Source organism: Triplophysa rosa, linkage group LG1 (genome assembly GCF_024868665.1).
Source record: "Triplophysa rosa linkage group LG1, Trosa_1v2, whole genome shotgun sequence".
NCBI lineage: Eukaryota > Metazoa > Chordata > Actinopteri > Cypriniformes > Nemacheilidae > Triplophysa > Triplophysa rosa.
Genome location: NC_079890.1, coordinates 15,165,189 through 15,188,992, shown reverse-complemented (window position 1 = coordinate 15,188,992; position 23,804 = coordinate 15,165,189). Strand labels below are relative to the sequence as shown.

At 37.1% G+C, this 23,804-nt stretch overlaps 2 protein-coding genes across 4 annotated transcripts in view; both read right to left on the bottom strand.

Annotated features, from left to right (window-relative positions):
• The window catches only part of tub (TUB bipartite transcription factor), a 103,246-nt gene extending 94,091 nt beyond the window's left edge, over positions 1-9,155 (bottom strand). Inside the window, exon 1 of one of the 3 annotated variants that reach the window (XM_057330558.1) lies at positions 8,965-9,155. In XM_057330558.1, coding sequence (XP_057186541.1) covers positions 8,965-9,020 — 56 coding nt within the window. In that variant the 5' untranslated portion in view covers positions 9,021-9,155. The remainder of the gene's footprint in view (positions 1-8,964) is intronic. The other 2 variants (XM_057330576.1, XM_057330571.1) reach the window with 2 other exon arrangements.
• Positions 9,156-11,548: 2,393 nt separating this feature from the next.
• The window catches only part of rras2 (RAS related 2), a 37,412-nt gene continuing 25,156 nt past the window's right edge, over positions 11,549-23,804 (bottom strand). Inside the window, exons 2-6 of the mRNA XM_057339742.1 lie at positions 20,829-20,916; positions 16,863-16,965; positions 15,017-15,125; positions 14,365-14,483; positions 11,549-13,697 (exon numbers count right to left, since the gene is read on the bottom strand). Coding sequence (XP_057195725.1) covers positions 13,610-13,697; positions 14,365-14,483; positions 15,017-15,125; positions 16,863-16,965; positions 20,829-20,916 — 507 coding nt within the window. The 3' untranslated portion in view covers positions 11,549-13,609. The remainder of the gene's footprint in view (positions 13,698-14,364; positions 14,484-15,016; positions 15,126-16,862; positions 16,966-20,828; positions 20,917-23,804) is intronic.

Genomic DNA, 23,804 nt, shown 5'->3' with positions numbered 1-23,804 from the left:
AATGGGGGCACGTAAGAGACCATGGTGTGTCCTGGTTATTGTTGATGAGGTCAGCTGCAAAGCGTTGAGTAAAAAGATTGAAACATAAAAAAACTATATACAAATTAAAATGATTAAATACCATATACTAGACGATATAGTTTTTGACATGTAAACACAGTAACAGAATGTTGTCATACAACAAAAGTAAAAGTTATACAAATATGCCAGTAAAGAGAACATTGCTGGCCTTTATCATGAATCAGCATCCAGGACAGGAACTATCTGTTCTATAAACAGTCATTATTTTTCAGGCTGAAGCAGTGCGTACTTCTAATTTAGTACCCATAATTCAGCCAGCACATTATCAGGGCTCTTTTGAGTTTTTGTTAGATGTTTGAAAACTAGTATAACATTACCAGTTATCTTCTATCATAGGTGATGCATGCTGACAATTGTGAATTAGTCTCATCTGACTCATCTGTAACTGATTTACGTCATTGTTAATAGTTTTACCCTTGAACATTTTCTAATGTTTTTCTCACCCTGTTAACAGCAGATTGAATGTGTTACACTGTAAAAAAAAATGCTGTAGTTATGCAGCTAGTTTCAGTAACTTACTGTATATTTATATTTATCGGCAACAGTTTGTTCAAAGATAAATGAACATTAAACATCAACAAGTCTCTTCATCTTTACAGGAAAAAAAATAACAGCCTCAAAGCATTCTGGGAAACAGAAATCCTCATCAACCTTTTCTGTTTTTTTCTAATTTTGGTTCCCAGAATGCTTTGCATGAGGTTGTTATTTTATAGCTTTTTTCTGTAAAGATAAAGACTTGTTAATGTTTAATGTTAATTTATCTTTGAACAAACTGTTGCCAGTAAATTACATAAATGTAAATCAATCAAATCAAATCCCTTTATTGTCACTCAACCATATATACAAGTGCAACAGTAGGTGAAAAACTTGGGTGCTGTTCCGACCAACATGGCAGTATGACAGATATGAGACAGAATTGTAGATTACAAGTAACAAAGAATTACAATACTTTACAATAGACATTTTCTTGTACACATTTACACAGTAAACATTTCTGTACAAGTGTTTAACCATAGTATAACGAATGACACATAATATCTATATCTTCTCTACAGTAAGTTATGGTAAACTGCTGCCAGTAATACTGTAATTTCTACAGAATTTGTTTAGAGTGTATGTCTACAGACGCTAAATCAATACTGAATAAAGAATGACTTTCTATCTGTTGCATGAAGAACAAAGACTTCTGCTTACTAATAAGTATGACGTTGCTGTCCATGCAGCATCTTCCCCATAGAATGATATCTGGTGATTGATGTCAATTGTGTTACTCTACCAATAAAAAGAAGAAACTGAGTGAATGATGTCAAGCCACTGTCTGTAGAACAACATGTAGTGAACACAGGCGTGTTTTTTTTTAATGAAAGGCTTGGCATGGATTACACATCCACCACTGATGACCCTTCAGTTATTAAGAGTGACACATAATCAAGAGAAAACAGAATGTACCAATAAACTAACAACACCAAAAAATGGCATGCAGCTCTGAAGTAATGAAGAACAAGACAACTATTTAGAAAAATGCAGAACAAATGCTTAACAAAGCTTGCTCTGAAATTAAATCTGGACAAAATCCTAATCATCATAATTTCTTCTGTAAAACTAGACAACATAAGCCCCATTACGTGACAACGATGTGTTAGGATTTTTGTGAAAATCAAATGAGATTAAATAAATTTGGTAAAGGTTTTTTATTCCATTTGCTGAAGTGTGTTCAAATCTATAGTAGTGCTATACAGTATATACCTGATACAAAAGACTCTAAACTAATCTCATGTATGCTTACTGTAAATGCTACATCTGGAATAAAATGTCCCTCCCACAAATACAATCTTTAACAGCAATGAAGAAGATTTGCTACTTGCAGTGTTGTATAGGAAAAAAAGGCTACTGGCTACTGTTTAGGACTCTTAATAGCAATATTTGCAATCTAAATCAACAGGCAGTTTCAATAGGAAACACATCAACATAAGAAGAAAATAGCACTTCTTAAAGGCATCACTGGGTCTTTTCATTAAATTTCTGATTAGTGCCCTTCAGCGGTGTGACTCGATAAGAATTAACTGTGATTTCCTTGAAGTACAAGTTCAAAGAAGCCAAAGCAAGCCAAGCAGGCTTGTTCAAGTTGACCCATGCTAGCCTGCCATCGGCTGGCGAGATCTGCCGGTTGCAAGCGGGGGGTGGGGGGGGGCTTGGGTTAGTCGGGGAAGTCGGACACTTTATGCTTCCTGTACAATGCTAAATCTACAGCAGACTCTGGGATTTTGTTTTATGTATCACTGATGAAGCGAATATGAGAGAAATACCTGTTTTGCATTAAGAGCAGTGAAATAAAAATAGTGATAGACCAATATATTGCCGTGGTCGATATATCAGCCGATATTTGGACGTTTTTAATTATCCACATCGGCCAATATATTTTTACAAATGGATGATATTTTATTTCTTGTTGGCCGCCATACAGCACATTAGCATTAGCAAATGTTACTAAGATGTAAAGCAGGCATTTACCACTTATTAATGTGATATATGACCACAGTAAAATGGGTCGTGTAAGGTGGATAATAAGATACAAAAATTGTATGGTAAGTATCAATAATATGTTTAAATTGCTATATTTTATTCATATTAAGCCATGTTTAGCTGCCCACAATTAATATAACGTCATGTGTGGACCTCTTCATGTGTTCAAGTCTGTTACTAATTTAGATTCACCAATTTTCTGTATGTCTCTCATTTACTCATTTAATTGCATTTGTGTTATATCAGCCTCTTATCGGCCAATCGGCCACAGTGCTTTCTTAATATCTGCATCGGACATTACAAATCATATCCAATCAATAATATCTAATATTCAAAATATCACCCTTTTCGGGAGTCTTGTTTTGGCATAACAAAAATAATTCTCTAAAGACATTAAGAAACATCTTTAACATGTTTAATACATCCCACTGATGGCTTAGAATTTGCAAAACTGACATTGGCATGTTGACTTTCATATTCTCTACACAATCTTTTGTGAGTCCACTGCATTCAAAGTGGACAATGTAAAGCCCTCCCCACCATTTTTGGACAACATAATAAATGGAAACCATCGATACAGACAGTATGTAGGCGGAATTCTCCCACAGCAGCACCTTAAAGCCACAATATGGAAGAATTTTGTTATGAAATATCCAAAAATCACTTGTACAGTGTGATATATTTCATGCAGTTGTGTACTTACATTATCCCAAATGTTCCCAAGAATGTGCAAATCCAGAGAAATTTTAAATGGCCCTTCCCTTGTCTCCCTTGTATTTGTCGCATATCAGTGACTTAATATCCGCTGCTCCACACTACCCTCAGTTTCCGGTTGTAGAAACTACGGCAACACGAAAATGCGGAAGTGGTTATACAGCATCTGGGACGCAGCATCTGTTGTTCTGTTATTATGGATCACGATTACTCTTTGGCGATTAAAGAAAGCGTAAACGTAGGCCAAATGAGGCAAGCAGGCTTATGGACAAACAAAGAAATAAAACAAGGATTAATATCGGCGTGGCGTTTTCTAAATGGAGAGAGCTTCGCGACCAACTTGGACTCGACAGAGACTCCGCTCTCGCATGTGTTTTAATAGACAGGTAAGCACATTTTTTTTATTGTACACGAAATACTCATGCACAGATTATTTGAATAGTTATGAATGCAGTTACCCTATGAAATACAGTATATGTCGCACAAAAATATGTAGCCAATAACGTTACTTGTAAATGCTGTTGGTTCGTTCAAATTTACTTTTTAAACAACGACTGTATGACTGTTTGAAACACGTAAAACTGTGTAGCATTACGCTACCAAATCAATTGACAAAGTCCAATATCAGTCGCGGGCTAATGTAGCATTACAGTCAGCGTTTCTTGCAAGCTAATTCATTACGATGACATAAAATAAAATTAATTCATTACCTCGTCTGTGAACATGATGGGCGATCTCCATATGCCTCTGGATGGTGAAAACGACATGTCCCATAATTCCACTCTCCTACATAATGTCATTTAGCTTCGCTTCACTTCGAAAGTGTGCCATCTAGCGGTCAAAATATTCCATATTGTGGCTTTAACTGACCTTAGTTTGAGTCCTGGCCTGTTGTCATTTCTTTCCTGTCACTCAAAAGGTGCTAACAATTACTTTATTTAAAAAATAATCATTTAGTTAATAGCTGTAAGCTGTTTACAGTTACCAGGCAACCACTGCTCTTGATGGAAGCCCCCTGCACCTCAGTGTCCCAAATACCAGTTTCAAGTCTACTCTGCTTTAACAAGCCTAACAATTTATTCCAATGTGTTGCTAATATGCAATACGCTAATAAGAATAAAAATACATAGCACATACAAATTCTGGGTTCAATTTGATCTATTATTGTAACACTTTTGGGACTAAATGAATTGAGCATTTGTGTAAAAATGCACAAAAGGATAAACAGATCAGTTTTGCATAAAACCTCATGAAACAATAGCTTGCACAACAATGTTATGATGGATAATGTTAAATGCCTCAAATTAAGAGAAGACAGTGTCAAAAAACTACACATTTTCTTAAAGGTGGGAGAACCGATTTCCGAATTACGCTTTAGACAACTGAGTCGGGCCGAGTACTAAAACAACCTTGTAGCCAATCAGCAGTAAGGTGCACAGTGCACAGGAAAGGACATTAGCCGAGCCGAGCACTGACGAAAGCGAAAGATGGGGGTAGGGGTTTGTTTTGGTGATTTGAACATCAACAACGTTGCTGCTGACCAACTTTATGGAGATGCAGATTTCATTTTCCAACAGGACTTGGCACCTGCACACAGTGCCAAAGCTACCAGTACCTGGTTTAAGGACCATGGTATCCCTGTTCTTAATTGGCCAGCAAACTCGCCTGACCTTAACCCCATAGAAAATCTATGGGGTATTGTGAAGAGGAAGATGTGATATGCCAGACCCAACAATGCAGAAGAGCTGAAGGCCACTATCAGAGCAACCTGGGCTCTCATAACACCCGAGCAGTGCCACAGACCGATCGACTCCACGCCACGCCGCATTGCTGCAGTAATTCAGGCAAAAGGAGCCCCAACTAAGTATTGAGTGCTGTACATGCTCATACTTTTCATATTCATACTTTTCAGTTGGCCAAGATTTCTAAAAATCCTTTCTTTGTATTGGTCTTAAGTAATATTCTAATTTTCTGAGATACTGAATTTGGGATTTTCATTAGTTGTCAGTTATAATCATCAAATTAAAAGAAATAAACATTTGAAATATATCAGTCTGTGTGTAATGAATGAATATAATATACAAGTTTCACTTTTTGAATGGAATTAGTGAAATAAATCAACTTTTTGATGATATTCTAATTATATGACCAGCACCTGTATATATTTATGAGCACCGTTTTGTGTATATTTACACATAGAAACACACCTTTTCTGATTTATTACAATTTGTATTATCATAGTTGAACTACATCATGGTTAAACTGCAGTTACTATAATGCAACTATGGTTAATTTGTGATTCCTGTGCTTTAATGCAAATTCTATACCTAAACTATGCTCACTATAGTAAAAAATATCGATAATTTTCATAAGGGCTTTTATTGAGATATCAGCAGATCATGCAACGCATGTACTTTTCTGAAAATATGCACACAGGAATTGATAAGAGGAATTCAAATTTTAATCTCAAGTATCCGATTCCTATTCCTTTCGATTCCGATCCGATTCCTAGCCTTTCGATTCCGATTCCAAATTGGAATTGATTTTCGATGCCCAACCCTAATCACACTACTAGTCTGTTTTACCATTATCATCTATTTTTCCCGGCCTTGAAGTGAACGTGTGGATGAGCAACTAGGCATAATTAAATCACAACCATTCAGACTATTTAAACTGATTTTGAAGAGAAATAATCATGCCTTATAATTTATGTGTCAAGGACACAGTTTCTCACAGTATCGTATACAGTATCTCTCGCTGTTGCTATAACACATTCTGTTTTAACATCTTCCAGCCTGCGATTGCATTTCCCAGGGTAAACTCTGCATCTCTGAGAAAAGTAATTAGAGCAGTGCAGCAGTAAGTCCTGTGCCTCTCAGCATCCTTTAGGGACAGACGGCTTACATCATACTCTCACCCTACAGTGAGGAAGTGAGATGGTGATAGAGAACCGCATTAATATGAATTTCACCATTTCCCTGATGTGTGTTCCTCTAGCCATGTTGAGTAGTGGTTTAATGCAGCTTGAAGTTAAAACTGAGGATTGGAAATAAATAGGCTTGATATGAGATGTATGTCCAAACACCAACAAAAAATGTATATTATATAGAGATTACTAATGGCCACGATAACTGTGTAGTGAAAATCTGACATTAAGATACCCCTATCATCAGGTTTGGTTACTCACTACTGTAAACCATGAGATGTTAGCATCATCATGAAAACAATGGGCATTGAACATGTCAATCTACATATTTCCCCTCATAATCTTCCAGCAAACGGGAGGTTTACCTAGATTCTGCCACTGGTGACTGGTTACCACAGAAACGGGTGCCAAATCATTCAAATGGGTCTATAGTGTGTCAGGGGTCACAGCTCAAGGGACCAAACTGAAGACCTGAAGGCGAGACAACAGATCCGCGAGCGTGCACGTAGCCGTGTGCTGTTCTTGCAGTAAATCTGTGGTGCAGTGTGAGCAGAACCAACAAAAGCCTTATAAATCTGCTCCCTTGTGACACGCTAAGGTCTCTAAGCTCCAAGAGGTCGATAGCGGGTGGATACTCTTATTTACTTGGTCTTAAATAAATTGCTCTACTGAGAGGTTACTGTCTGCAGAGGTTAACCGCTGACTGACACGGACACCTAATTATTCGGTTTTGATTCATTAAAATCTTGATCAAGAGACAGGTCATGCATTATCATCTGCCAATACAAAATCAGTGTCATTAGTAGAGCCGATTTGATGATTAAGCGCCCGGTGCTACTAAGCCTCTAAATCACAACCTCCATTCTAACCGGAAACATCTTCACAACTCCAAGTGTTCATTTGGTGAGAAAATTAAAGGTCTCTAACGCCTCTTTTTCCCCCAAGCAACCTCAAAGATCACTCTGGCCCGCACCACTGTGAACAGATATACAGAATTAATCCCGTAAATCAAACACCTGCCTTGGCGAGTGCACGGCTTTGAGTTGCACAATGGTTCCACTTACATAACAGATGTTCGGTGTAATTGACTGAGCTATCCAATATATTGGAATTCAGTCCATGAGCTGCATTGAAAAATGTACAATGTGCATCTTCGACTGATTTTAAAGTAGCACACCACCTGACGGACGGTATGTGCATGCTTTCTGTTATAAGTGACCGATTTACACGGCTTTTGTGGATGGGTTGCTTGATATTGCACATGTGGGAAAGAAGAAACAGGCATGATTTACTGCTGTTCAATGGCCACTATGAGGTACATTGAGGTCCGTTCTAATGGGTTTACTTGACAATTATTCGGATAATTGGACCACCCCCCTTCCCCTCGCTGACAAAAATAGAAATGTAGCTCAACTGGTAAAGCATTGATTTGGGTTTGATTCCCAGAGAACACACATACTGACAAAATGTGTACCTTGAATGCATTGTAAGTCGGCAAATGCGTAAATTTGGATATTAAAATAAGTGCCTGTGCTGAAAACTATAGCTCCTGATTTTCTTGTTGATTAGACCGTCTGAGAGCAGCTCTGAACCTGATGAGCACAGCTGTCAATTGCAATGCATCTACGTGCATGTACTGAATGAATGTGTAACCAGTGCCAGCTCAATTAAATCCAAAACCAGCTGAGTGCATCATCCTGGCACGGATCTAAACCGAAAATGCTGTAACTTGAAAACTATTTAATTTTTACTACAGTGTAGAACTACAGTATCTAGAATCAGATGAATGACACATTCTACAGATTCGTCTCTCTCACCTCAGCCTGTGTTCCCTAGTATCACACTGATAAAACCACTGTATGATCTGATGTACTCCAGGCTGATGTGCACTGTCAGAGCTTGTGGTATTGCCTCTTTCATCCATTCATCATAGCCGGAGCTATATTCCCTTTGTTTGGAAGCACTTATCTGTTATCTTTTACCATAGGAACACTTTCTCCATTTCTCTTCATGCCCTATCACCCGCATACATCCACCAACACTGAGGCAGCCGAAGGGTCTCAAAGGAGATAGACAAGAGTGTAATAGGAGGGGGGGGGCTCTTAGATGTTATCCCGGCTTCTCTGTAGCACGTGGCCTTGGAGAAATAAGGTGTTAGACTAGAGGATCCGTAGTCTCTTTGGGGAGCGGTGAGGGCGCAAGCTCAGAATACCAATAGCATCCAGGGTTTGACTGAATCCTTGAATATGGTTCGGACACAGTGAACTCCAGCATCATCTGCTGGTTTATAAGGAAAGGCACGGAGGCAGATATGATGATGCCTGGAGGGAACGGGGATGCTGACGGTGGAGATGAGAGGATGCTGAAGGCAGCTTGATAAATACACCAGAGATGCACTTTAAAGAGCACGTGCTTTTAATACACGTTAATTCCCTGACAGAACAACCGAGAAAATGCATTTCGTCAAATATGTTTAACCTGTTTTCAACTCTTCATTCGTCTGTCAAATACAAAATAGGTGTTTCTGTATTTGTGGTGTGAAGCGCAAATGCCATTCATTCGAAACACAATGTAAATACGGCGTTTATTCTTGTTCCTCAAACTCAACTTCTGCAGTTCGCTTGACTGAGCCGTGTGCGTTTTGACGTCTATTGTCGCGGTTTTTATTTGTCATCAGGATACGTTACTACAATGTGTTTACAAAATAACGGTGTACTCACCTGTCATAACTCCACCGACTGTATGACATGCTCTTATTGTTGCTCAATCCGTCCATGCTCAAATGCGCGGTTATACAGCGACCGCCAACCGTAATATATCGTCAGTTTCTTGTGTTAAATCCTCACCCTTCGTTGACAGTAAGCGTTTTCAGACGCTTCTACGGGAGAAACGCGAGACCTTTGTTAATGGTTTGGTTGGGGGTTTTAAACTAGGTGGACTGAACCACTAGCTGCGTAACAGGGGAAACGCCTTTCTGAGATGTTCAATTCGCTGTGAGCGCGCGCGTTTGGATTGGCACTGTTGTAAAATTGTGTTTCATTGTGTTTTATTTTTTGTTATTAATGTTAAATATAATAGATAGTAGGAAATCCAATTTATTGAGATAGCTCAATAAATTGTGACCCAGTCTGTGAAAACCCAGCCAAAGTAATTTTTTTGATGATTATTAGCTTTCTACATAATGTAAAGAAATGTAACTTTAACAGGTTATCCTTAAAATTGACTGAAGGCCATGTCAACGACTGAAATTAATGGTTGAAATCAACTAGATTATGAGATTTGAGCCTGGTTTTCAAAGACTGCGGGTCACAATTTTCTCTTGTTGTAGATGAATAATTACGATGTAAATATTAGTAAGCATAAAAATGTGCTGAAATTTGACTGATACGCACAGCAGGCTACTGAATTTATATCGTGACATTTGCTATGCAAAGGTATTTTGGATCATGGAAGGAATTTCTAAAATACAAATTCTAGCATGAATATGGTTTATCCTCTTTTTGTTGTTAAATGGAAAAAATCATTTTTTTACAGTCTAGACATTTAATACAGTCTAGAGTCTAGCATGTGTCTAACAGCAAAAGAAAATCTATAAATACAGTAAGAGTGATTTTACTGTGGGGCTTGTTTGAGATTTAAACTCATTGACCAGACCAAGCACGAATGGACTGAGAAAAACACTTCTGGGGAAAAGAGGCAGGAGGTCCGGAGAGTCCAACTGTCACTCAGTAAACAAAGGAACGGATTCTGTGGCCAAATTCACTAACTCAAAATGTTCTCGAGAGAACACAAGTTGCTGAGGATGTCTGCATCTGACACCATGGCAGTTGGATAAAATGTAATAAATGGGAGGTAATAAAATTCAAATACCATTTGGGCCATATTTAACACCTGGAATGTATTAAAGTAATGATACTTCTCAAAGGAGCAAATCATTTTAAAAAGTTCAAACTACTAGTGATCAGATCTTTCATTTAGCCTTTTAATGATTTAATATAGATGTATTTTTCAGTACATCACAGCTTCAAGGTGCAAGTTGCTATAGTAATATTGTTAAATTGTATAGTAAAATTGTTTTTGCTATGGGTGAAGCTCTGAGGTACAGAGTGCTCATCCACATGAGTAAAAAAAGACTTTCACACGTTTTATTATAAGTAGAGTTCTGAGACCAACGCTTGAATATGAGGTTTAACCACAGTGATCCTTCATGCGTTATTTATTTCTTGGCTTTATGAATTTTATTGTGCTTGTTTTCCAACGTAGTTTGTTTTCCAAATCAGCTTGAAAATTCCTGAATGTGATGGATCAGCATTGCTCAACATGTATCATTCAGTACATGAATGTAATACTGTTCACTTGTAAATGGCCTTGCACTATAAAAGTCAAAAGTATGTGTGAACACATGAACACCACTGAGCATCTTCTTTTAAAACTACTGGAATGAAAAGAGAATTAGTCCTTCCTAACAGCTTTGGTGATTTCACAGTTGATCTTCCAGAAGAGTCGGATTCAGGTCTCAGATTTATGCAAGCAATGTCGTTCCACACCTGATATTAGTAAATATTATTTTTATAGACATTCCTTTGTGCATGTTGGCATTGTCATATTGAAGCCCTTTTCAAACTGTAGCTGCACAGTTGGAAGTACAGAAATCTGCAGAACGGTTTTCACTGAAGTTAAGGGTTACAGCCAAATTCATTAACAGGAGAGTGATATTTCCAAAGTTCGATAAAGGATAAATCATAAGCAATTTAAGGCGTGACTAAGAAATAAGCTTTAATGCTGACTTAAATACTAAGATTTACAACTGCTAGATAAAACTGACGCATACAAAATATAACTATATAAAAAATAAAATATGTAGCTGTCGTTACAAACATTGACTTAATTGCTTTGATCACTTTCACTTTAATTATTTATCTGTCTGAGTATAACAGCATTTCTCATTTCATGTTCATATTTTCTGATAAATGACAACCCCTCCGTGCTGCTTTATATAACCTGCTGTAACACTCTCACAATTTCAGTGACAAAAAACAGCAAAAGCCATAACAATCAAAACAATGTTGTGCCATTGTCATGCTTATAACTTATAATTTTGACCAATTTGTAAATCACTGGGAATAAACTTCAAGTTAAAAAAACCTACTTCTCACTTAGTGACACTGGTATGTCCATTAAAAGAATTTATACATACAGTGGGACATTCCATCATGTTTCCTAAGGAAAAGCAAAATAATGCATCACAGATTAATCCGTTTTTATTATAGCACCAGAGGCTATACAGCAGAGGGAAATGTGTGACAAAAAAAACCCCACAGTATAGATCAAATGTACAGACTCCACTATGAAGAGGAAGAGTCATTCACTTGTTTCTTTCTCTGCTGTGCTTCTATTCTCACTAGCTAAACCAGGATTCATACTGAACAGCACAAGCCCACATAGTGTTAGAAAAGCTTTCCCTTTCACGTTGATCAGTTTTACTGATAACAGATATTCAAGGTTTAGTTAGGACAGGAACTGTTTTTTCACAAAATCTGTTTGAATTATTGGATAAGCTTTCACCGATGCACTGAATTATGGGTAATGTGGTGAACGATTATTTGAGTAGGAGGGTGGTTGCCAGCTTCGCATCACCAAAAGCACGAAAGGGCCACAGTTCAACATACATTGGCCTTTTGTCAGTTAAAAACAAACCATGATAATTAAATACTCCTCTTTACATATACACATAGTTGTGCCGCGAGAGCATTTTTTTTTCACTTACAAACATATAAAAATACTCATTAACTAGTCCGATAAGAAAATAATGTATAAAAGTATATAGTAAAAACATTTAATCATGTCCATTCAAAAGATCACTTCCATCGTTTTTCTTACTGTATATGAAGATGAAACACAAAACTAAAATAGTTTATTTGTATCCCTCATACAGAAATGCACTCTGAAAAAAGACAGACGAAACATAAAAGGTGTGACATAACTCAATAGTGACATGAACCCTTGGAGTATAAAGTCACATGATTCATGGCGCAATATCGGATTTAAGTGTGAGTGTCACAGATGCATCAACTTCTCATTTGCAGTCAAACCATATTAAAACAGATCACTGTCGAGGGAATGTGGATTTCAGTCTTGCGTACTTCTGCCGAATGATATTAAACGCACTGGATGAGAACCAAAAGACAAATTTTCATACATAAGATAAAATACTTAAAAGATGTCTGTATGTCAACTGTTCTTCAGTGCCCTAGCAACCGTGTCCTCATGCCGTTACGGTCTTTTAAATACATTTTAAAACCGATACGAAACAAAATCAGTGTAAAAGTGAATTGAAATATAAGGCCAGGAAAAAGAAAAATGATTTCAGAGTCTACTTTTCCGTATCATCTGTTTTTGTGGGGCACTTAGCACAGAACAGAAAGCCTACTGTGCACTAGAACTGCGAGAGCAACCGTTGTAAGAATGACGTAAAAACAGCATAAATGCAGCAACCTGAGTCTGACGATAGTTTGTAGAAATCTGGGAGTCAAGAAAGCTTGAACAATCTGGCTACACGTATAATACAAATCACAATCGGAGATCACAGAATGAATGTTGCCAAGAAGCCTTACAAAGAACATTGAAAAGATCATGAGATCAAAACGGCATCTCGGCAAAAATCATGAAAAAATGATGAAAGTGATTTCACTGCTGACAAAGGGTAACATTGGCAATATGTTAAAGGCTATCTATGTACATATATGTGAGTACATTATTGTTTTAATGCATGTCCAAACAAGCTCATCAATCTTTATCATGGCAGTCTCAACTGACACAGATCTTCATTTATGTACAACTGCTGTTTAGCACGTGGAAGTAAAAACAAATATGGCACGAGACACACACACACACACAAAGCTTCATCTTACTCATATAAGATCTGTGACTTTACTCATCAACGATCCCATCGATGTTGTTTTGTCTTTTGAGCTCGGCAAAAGTACAAATGTCACAAGGTAAGAGAAAAAAATCCTTCATAATACAAAAAAGGAATTGTTTCGTGTTTATATAGCAAATTTGTAAGAAGCGATGTTTAGTGTTGGGGCACGATTACCATATTCTATAAGTCACACTGATGTCAGTACTCTAGTTGAAGGTAGAATGGTGAGTTTGATCAAGATTTTGTCAGTTTGGTTCTTCTAGTAGTGAAGTCCTAGGGGTCTAAAATGCCCCTGATAAGGCTATGAGAGAGACTGCTGTTTTGAAGACATGCACATGTAGAAAGGCAGCGAGTTCATCCACACAGGATGTGATGTCAGAAGGCAGGGTGGGGGGCGGGGACTGGTGACAGCAGCTGGGTGAGTGGCGGCAGTGAGAGGCCAATTAGACAATCACACAATGGCAGCCGCTCTTATCCTTCTCTTTGCGTGTGGGCTCCGGCGAGGGTGGGCACTCTTGTTCTTGGAACTTCCTGAGAGAGGAATCAGGACGTGATGTGACAGTCATACAAAATATGCGTCATTCAAGCTACAAACTAGATGTGCCAGTACATTCTTACAAGCTATATATGGCTTCCAACTAAATTTATTTAACCCGTATTTCTGTCCTGACTGAAAAAATAAAAGGCACAACTGTAGTGTTCATTTGTTACTGATGCTTTGATCCGAATAACATATTTTATACAGCCCGTATGCTCATCTTATTCTATAACAGAGACAAGTAGTTAAACCATATAAATACTTACATATTTAACATAATATTTATATTGTTACTTACATAATATCTTAAGATACTTACATATTATTTTAAGTACATATTTTATAAATAGTAAAAATATTAAATGTTAATATTTACTATTATTATAAAATCTAAATAAATATTTCACAATATTAGTAGTTTTAAACTCTCTTAAAAATATAAATATATTTTTATACAAATCTGATTGAAAGGATGCCATATAACAACTTCAAAACAAAAATCTGAAATGTTTATCGTGGCATAATGCACTGTTTTACACACTATTAACTGCACAGTATGCCATACAGTATGCCATCACTTATTCTGAACATAGCCTCAAATGTTGTAGCTGCTATGTTTGTGCTGCCACCATCTGGTAAAACCCTGCAATGCAAACCCACCTTATGACTCTGACCAGCTCATGGAAAGCCTGGTCTACATTCATACGGATCTTTGCAGAGGCCTCCATGTATGTAACTTTGAGTTGTCGGGCTAGCTGCTGACCTTCCTCTTGGGTGACCTAAAAAATAAATTATATTAATTTAAATGCAATTTCGTTGCGCTAGCACAATGACAATAAAGTTTTTCTATTCTATTCCAGCTATTTACTAATCTCAACCTCGCAAATTGATATAAATTAAAACAATATTAATGACGATAATAAAACAATATACTTATTATAAACCACCTTTCAAAGTAATGAAAACGAAGGCAAATGAAAGAAAAAAAATCCAGTTTATGCAATTCATTAGAACAGGTTGATGTCCGTTTCTGGCAATTACTCCACTGGGTGGCAGTGTAACACAAGTTTGCCACTACAGCAGAAATACTAAACCCCCTAGCAACAATTGTCTTTATTGATTTTCATGACTGAATTTAATAAATGTACTATTATGTTCTGTGTATTGCGCATATATGTAATTGTGTCATTAAGCAATAATAAATATAGAGTGATACTATGCACTACAAACAATAGACTCATTCAATGAGTTCATTCCAGTACTGGTTCAGCTGTCTCAAGCTAAAGCACTTGATGTGATTTACGCCACTCACTTGTCTCTGTTGCTCAAGATCGGCTTTGTTGCCCACTAGAATCATGGGAAACTCGTCCCGGTCCTTCACTCTCAAGATCTGTCTTTGGAACTTGTAGATCTCTTCAAAGCTGAGGACACAAAACCCATTTACAAGACATTTCTACAGCAGTGCAGCTTACAATAAACTGTGCCATACACAGGCCTATGCAAAGATAACTGTTCCTGAAGTACTGCAACAGTTTCCCGAAAAAAAACATGATGTCATCATTTACTCATCCTCATGTTATTTCAAACGTACCTCTCAAATTTCAGATTTGCTTCCAGAAAACTCTTGTTTTCAAAAAGTGTTTTACCAAATGCTTGTTGTCAATGGCATCAAACATGCACCAGGTCTAAAGATTTGCATATGTGAATGACAATTGAGAGGGGAAAGCTTTCAGTAAAAAGACAACTTTGTTTTCTGTTCCTCAGATAAAGGTATCGTATGTAAAACACAAAGGGACAAATTTTATTAAACTTCTGTCATTTTTTTCTTTTTAGATTTACAACCTATGGTCGCTGCAGGCTTTCCGTATAGCGAAAAGATCTGCATCATCAGACTTTTGCGTTCCATGACAGAAGGCCAGGTTTGGAAGTACACATAAATGATGACGGAATGTTCACATTTTTATCGTTCAACATTTAACTCACCTCTTGTCATTTTAATACTCCATGACTTTCTTCTGCAGAACACAGCAAAAGATATTTTGAAGAATGTTGTTAACCGGCAGCCATTCACTTGCATTGGTTTTGTGTCCATACAATAGAGGTGAATGGGTGCCGGCACTGTTTGGTTACCAACATTCTTCAAAATATCTTCTTTTGTGTTCTGAGGAAGAAAGGAAGTCATACAGAATTGAAATGACAACAAACAACCGAATTTTCATGTTTGGGTGAACTCTCCCTTTAATATTCTCTTAAACATAGAGAAGGTTTTACTAAGAGGTGAAAAGATTTTACTGTATTTGCACTATATTGCTCTCTGTTGAGCCAATTGTTCCCCAGAACCAATGATTAGGCTATAAATCACGAATAAATGAGGAACCATCCCCTTTTCACAGTTCCCGGCCGACGGCCCTGCTCGCAAATATAATAAAAACAAGTAAACACATACACCCCCCCCCAAAAAAGGTTCCTCCTCTCCATAAACCCACAAGCCCACCCTCCCAGCTGATGAGCAGTTATCTCTCCGTCTCAGGCCACAGGACTGCACTACAGCACACAGGATGGCAGGAGGTCACTCAGTTCTCATGCCGTTGCTATAAACTTTCCAATAACGCCACTGGACTTCTAGAAGCCATCATATGGAGAGCAGTGTGGGACATTATTATGGGGTCTCTTATACTAAAACAGTCAGAGGGAAGCAGAGCAGTTTAAATGTCACTCTGGAGGAGGAAATACTTGTCACAGACTCCAGAGACGTTGTGACAGAGTCTGTTCAGCCATCAGCTCCGAGCAGGGTAATGTAAACGAAGGAAGGAAAGACTGTTTACAGCATAAACACAAAGTGGGAAGAACTTTAACCAGCACAAACACACACCGAACGGCTGAACATACCACACACGCCCCATTTCTCAACTGTACACTCAGTTGAGTGCAAATGTACACTACATTTGCATGAGGCTGCATGTTTCACAGACACAAAACTTAGCATGCCTCTAAATTTACACACAAGACGGTTAGAAAAAAAAGAATGAAGGTAGGGGCGATATAAAAATAAAGAAGAAGACCCAAACAAGATGAAAGCGAAACTGAGAGATGTAATGTAGTGGAAAGGGGAAGACAGGGTGAAAGTTAAGAGAAAACGCGAGTGAAACCTTGCTCACCTTCCCCGATCTGTGACAGAGAAGACGAGAAGGAAGCCCTCCCCTGTCCTCATGTATTGTTCTCTCATGGCTCCAAACTCTTCCTGTCCTGCTGTATCCAGGACTAACAAACACAGGACAGCCATGTTAGTAACCTGTAGACTGCACACACAGTTACTGTACTCTAATAACTGACTGATAAGAAATGTGGGGAAATAATCTCATTACTATAGTATGCAAAAGTCAGAGGCACATTACATGCCTCACTAAAAACTGTTAAAAAATATTTTGCTTTGATATGTCTGATGGAAATATCAATACAGATTTCCAGGTAGGTTATTCCAAGTATGCCTCATTTGTAAGATCAAATCTCTGTGTGGGCCATATACTGTATCTTTTAGGACTTCTATTAATACAGAAATCTTACCTACAGGTCCAATGTGGGGGGGATCTATTGACGGAAATGCAATATAACATACATAACTATGTCTTCAGAGGTGTATAAAGACCTTACATAATGAAGCGTTATGTTTTTATTAGGGCTGTCAAACGATTAATTGCGATTAATCTCATCCAAAATAAAAGTTTGTGTTTACATAATATATATCTGTGTACTGTGCATAATAATTTTGTAGTTAATAACACATACACATACGTGCATATATTTAAGGAAAATCAAAAAATTAATAAACATTTATATATAATTTCAATTATTAGTAAATATAAATAAATACATGTTAATATTTCCTAAATATGTATTCATGTGTATGTGTTTGTATTTATAAATACAAAATTAATATGCACAATACATAGACATATATTATGTAAACACAAACTTTTATTCTGGATGCGATTAATCGCGATTAATCGTTTGACAGCCCTAGTTTTTATTACCTTAGAATGAGCTATTTCTATCTGCATACACCGTGGGTCCCATTGCATGGAATTCACCATGTTGTTTCTACAGTAGCCAAAAACTGCTCTACAGAGCGCGTTTCGTAAATATGATATCTCCTTCGGTAAAGAAGCGAAAATGTGACGTAATTTGCTTCGAAAGGGAGGGGTAGGAGTGGAGTGAGCCATTGGTTGCAATTCGCAACCTCACCGCTAAATGCCGCTACATTTCATACACTGGACCTTTAATAAGGACTAAATGTTTATTATAATTATGATTAATTATGATTATTTATAATAAAATTAACAACAATAGAATAGATAAATTACCATTTTAGCAATAAGTCTCACTTGTTTACTAATGTTGATGGAAAAGAATGTCTGTAAATTTGTAGTGACATTTCTTATTGACACATTAAAGCCACAATATGGAATATTTTGACCGCTAGATGGCACACTTTCGAAACAACAACAAAAGGCGAAGCTAAATGACGTTATGTAGGAGAGTGGAATTATGGGACATGTCGTTTTCACCATCCAGAGGCGCATGGAGATCGCCCATCATGTTCACGGACGAGGTAATGAATGAATTTTATTTCATGTCATCGTAATGAATTAGCTTGCAAGAAACGCTGACTGTAATGCTACGTTAGCCCGTGACTGATATTGGACTTTGTCCATTGATTTGGTAGCGTAATGCTACACAGTTTTACCTGTTTAAAACAGTCATACAGTCGTCGTTTTAAAAAGTAAATTTGAACGAACCCACAATATTTACAAGTAACGTTACTGGCTACATATTTTTGTGTGACATATACTGTATTTCATAGGGTAACTGCATTCATAAATATTCAAATAATCTGTGCATGAGTATTTCGTGTACAATAAAAAAAAATGTGCTTACCTGTCTATTAAAACACATGCGAGAGCGGAGTCTCTGTCGAGTCCAAGTTGGTCGCGAAGCTCTCTCCATTTAGAAAACGCCACGCTGATATTAATCCTTGTTTTATTTCGTAATTTGTCTATAAGTCTGCTTGCCTCATTTGGCCTACGTTTACGCTTTCTTTACGATTCAAGAGTAATCGTGATCCATAATAGGCCCTTTTCACAATGACGTCACTTAACTTCCGCCTTTTCACAAAGCAGTGTATCATAACATCCGTCTTGCAACAAACAAGAAGAAGAAGAACTTCCGTTTTGCCGTCATGCTGGAATTTAACAACAGTAAAAAAAACTGACAGAACACGTATTCAAGTATTTGTCCTAGCACCTTCGCTAACACAAAAAGAAAACAAAACACTTACCTTCATAATCAAACAGGTACTGTTCAACAAAGAATTTGTATCCTTTCTCTAGCTTTGATCTTGTCATTAGCGAAAATTTGTCTGCAAGACGTTGTACATCATCTAGCCGCATTTGTGGCAGATGTGCAATGGACTTGGTAAACTCCATTCTGAGGCGCTAGCGGAAGTGACTTCTTCTTCTTCTTGAGTTTTACTGGCGGTTGGCAAACCAGCTTATAGGTGCATTACCGCCACCTTATGAACTGGAGTGCTAGCGGAAGTAACGATACACTGCTTCGTGGCAGAACGGAAGATGCGTGACATCATGTGAAAAGGGCGTATAACAGAACAACAGATGCTGCATCCCAGATGCTGTATAACCACTTCTGCATTTGCGTGTTGCCGTAGTTTCTACAACCGGAAACTGAGGGTAGTGTGGAGCACCGGATATTAAGTCACTGATATGCGACAAATACAAGGGAGACAAGGGACAGGCCATTATTTTAAATAGGAATTTCTCTGGATTTGCACATTCTTGGGAACATTTGGGATAATGTAAGTACACAACTGCATGGAATATATCACACTGTGCAAGTGATTTTTGGATATTTCATAACAAAATTATTCCATATTGTGGCTTTAAATGAAAACATTCATAAGTAATAGTAAAAAAGATTTTTTGGTAAAGGATGAAATGCAACTAAGATATTTGCTGCTGTATAGATGATTTCATCGGACGCAAGAGCCTGTTTGGTTATAATATAACAACTTTAATTTATATTAATATTTGATTGTATATCATTGTATTAAATTAATTTAAAAATACTCAACAGTCATTGATTCTTTGCGGAGGTCTACCAGAAGTTCAATTCAAGCCACTTAATGTTTGTTTAGGTTGTTGCCAAACTGAAACTGTCAACATATTGACGAAGTACAATTATTACAACCCCTTAAGAACAACTTTAGCTAATGTGTCTTCCTCAAGCATACAGCAGCGAGTTATGGAAGTGGCCTTGCATGATTTGAACCTACAACCTACTGGGTTACGAGCAGTGTTGGGTAAGTTACTCTGAAAAACTAGTGTCAGCTCAAGTCTGAATGCAGTCCAAAAAATAAATGTGTGCTTGGGCTACAGTAGAAATGGTATAGCATAGTAGTTAAACATATGGGCTCGTAACCAGTGTTGGGTGTAACTAGTTACTAAGTAATTAGTTACTGTAATTTAATTACGTTTCCCTTGAAAAGTAAAGTAAGGGATTACTCTTATTTTTTCTGTAATTTAATTACAGTTACTTTTGATGTAATTAAACTAAATACTTTGTGTAATATGTGTGTGTAATAGTGGTATTGACATCAAAATTCAGAGTCTAACTTCAAAATCTGTGCTTTAATGTATTATCACATTTGTAATACTTTGGTCAGTTAATAAGAGTACTTTATGTAGTTTAATATTATTTATTTGAATGAATTAAAAGAGCCCTTTCGTGCCTATCCATGAATCACTTAACTAATCAAGGTTGATGTAGGATATAGAAAGTAATTAGTAATAAGTAACTAAATACTTTTTGGAGAGAGTAATTTTTACAGTAATCTAATTACACTATTGAATATGTAATTAGTAATTAGTAACTGATTTGTACAAGTATGCATAAAGCACATAATAACAAATTGCATCAGTTCTGCAAATTCATCGGTTGATCTCTTTAATACATTTTCACACCATATTTGCTTCTTAACTGAGCAGTTTGCAGTTCCCCTTAATGTAAATTTGTTTGACAGTCAGGTTCCTTTATCCATCAGAGTCACTTACTGTCCAGCCGCGCGGGCCTCTCATCGATCACACACTGCTTTGTGTACGAGTCTTCAATCGTGGGGTCATAGTCAGTGACAAAGTATGACTAAAAACAAAAAGAGAGACAAAAACACAAGGTCATCAAGGTCAGTTTGTCTGTTGGCTGTATTTTGAAAGCTGGTAAATTCTTCCTTTACAGGCAGCATATAGAGAAGGGCAAAAAGACACGTGTGAAGACAAATGCATAAAGTTCTTCCTACTTAAATGCCTTCATTTGATCAAATTTAGAAATGACCTGACATGATTTAGTAAGTTCCCTTTCAAAGTACAAAACCTCATACTTTCTAGTCAATGACTGAGAATTAGACACAAACTTCATTGACCTCAGATGTGACTGAGGGAACTACACGCGTAAATCGTAGCATTTGTTTTGAAAGCTGCACTAAATAAGGGCCCAACAGAAATAAATAAGAGGTCAGCCCTTGTGTGTACAGTGCAAAGACTGAGTTCATGTCAACGCTATCCGAGCGTTTGTGGTCGGAAATTACGATAATTAACCGCAAACGCTAACATTTTGCCTCAATGTTTTGAACTTCTTTGTCTCCACCAGCTACAAGTTTCCATGCTAATCTAAACACAGTATCAGTTTGTGGGGGAAGGAGGAGCTGTAGGGATGCATATTTGACATTTTTCCCATGTTTTGTATGCCTGTCTCCCCAAGAGGCTGTTTAAGTGATGACAGCTGAACGTTATGTTCGGGCTCGTTTCTGTGTCAACTGAACACATGATCACACACACACAACAATGCCAAAGCGGTGGCTTGCTATTATAACTTTGACTATTGATGTTGCTGCAACCATCTGTTTTTAGCAGCGAAACGAGAAGCGCTCTGAAATGAGAGTAAGCTTTGGCTTTGTTCTGCTTTCTGCCTCAACCATTCACCTCAAAGAATTATGTGAATATGGTTTTGACTTTTGAGAGAGAGAATGCATGCCAAAACTGCATAACATACAAGGCTTACTTAGCGTACGTATTTGTCCTGTTTGTCAAGTTAAAAATGATAAATAAATCTGAAAAGCAAAATCTTGTTTTTACCAAGTCAAACTCTATTATGTTGTTTATGGCTAAACAAGTGTAAAATCTGCCAGAAACAAGACAAAAACATATATGATGATAATAACAATAACTGTAAACATAACCACGTCAACGGACAATAACATTGTATTAAATCTGAGCTTGCGCGCAGTGTTACAATCACAAAGATGGATGTAAATGACCTGCTGGCTGCTGTTGCTTTACACTTTGTAAAAAATACAGATGCTTTTGGTTACATGAAATTCTTCAAAGAAGAGTGGCGTTGGTAGAAGCCGTTGTCATCAGTTTACCCAAAACTGACAGTTTACCAAAAAATAAAAATTCTGTCATCATTTACTCACCCTTGAGTTGTTCCAAATCTGTCTAAATGTATATATTTTTGAAACAAAATATATTTGGAAGAATGCTTGTAACCAAACAGTTCTTGCCCACCATTGACTACCATAGTAGGAAAATTGCTTTATACATTTCTGTGTTCTGTTCTTTTTTCTTTGTTTTTTTTTTGTTCTGTCTTTGTTCAATATTTTGAAGAATGTAGAAAAGCAAACAGTTCTGGGGCACTTTCAACTACCATTGTAACTTTCCTACCATGGTAGTCAATTCCAAATATTTTTCTCTGTGTTCATCAGAACAAAGAAATGTATACAGGTTTGGAACAACTCGAGAGTGAGTAAATGATGACAGAATTTATATTTTTGGGTGAACTGTCCCTTTAAAAGTTTAAAATCTTTCTAAATTATGTATGAATACATAATTATTAAAGTTATCGTTATTGTAAATAGTGTGTATGGACCTTTAATCCAAATCTTCTTAGTTGAATGTTTCATGATTTAAAGGGATTGTGGCATCAACTAGAAAAAATTACCCAAATAATGACTCCAAATAAGTTTCCCCTCTGGCATCGCATTAAAAAAACAAGTCAAAGACACTGAAGTAAATTACTTTTTGCTGCATTTGAAGTACAAACAAAGTAGATTATTTGCATTACATAGGAAACTTTGCTGAAACTGAATGAATGCAGCATGTTTGTTGGCGTTTGTTCATTGACAAAGCAGCCCCTAACTCCTCTGTTTTCTCAGCAGTTATTTCACACAGTGGCTCCTCTGTATGCGGCGTGCGCAAGACTCCATCACGTCCACTTTCCACTGTTCAATAATTCATCAGCAGTGCTGCATATGCAGTCGACTTCATCACTCACATGTTGCAGAGAGGATACAGGCGGGGTGAAGTGAGACAGACAGCTAATTCACAAACTCAAAACCTTCCTAGCGTGACATCTTTGTATGTCAGTCACAAACATGAAGGTGTGTTTATGTCACGAGCACACAAACAAGGCCTCAGAATGAGTGTGCATCAGAGTGCTGGTGCTCCAACTGAGTGAGAGTGAAAGTGACACTTTAGATTTAAGCGAGTAAGTGAGAACAGAAGTTCAGAACAATGAAAACATCAATCACAGTGATCAGAGCAAACATTTAGTCACAATGCATTGTGGGAATTGCTATGTAGTGTTCCTTCAGAGCAAAACCTCAGAAAGCACCAATGTCACTGACCTCACCGTGACCACACACGTTGCCGCTGGTGGAAATCTTTTATCGCCATTTTTTATGCTTTTTATTTTCTTCATAAATCATTACTATTAGTCACTCGTCATGTTTGTCTGCGGATTTTGTATATATTTAACTAGGGATGTAACGATTCACTCAGCTCACGATGCGATGCGAGTCACGATTCTGATCTCACGATGCGATTTATTCACGATTTACTCACGATTTATTTTGAAAAAATGAGTTGAAACAAATTAGAAATGAACAACTTCCCTTGCATTACTTCTTAAATGCTTCACGTTTCTTTGTATGATAAAATAATGTTTTATTTCAAATAACAAAACTAAACTGCAAT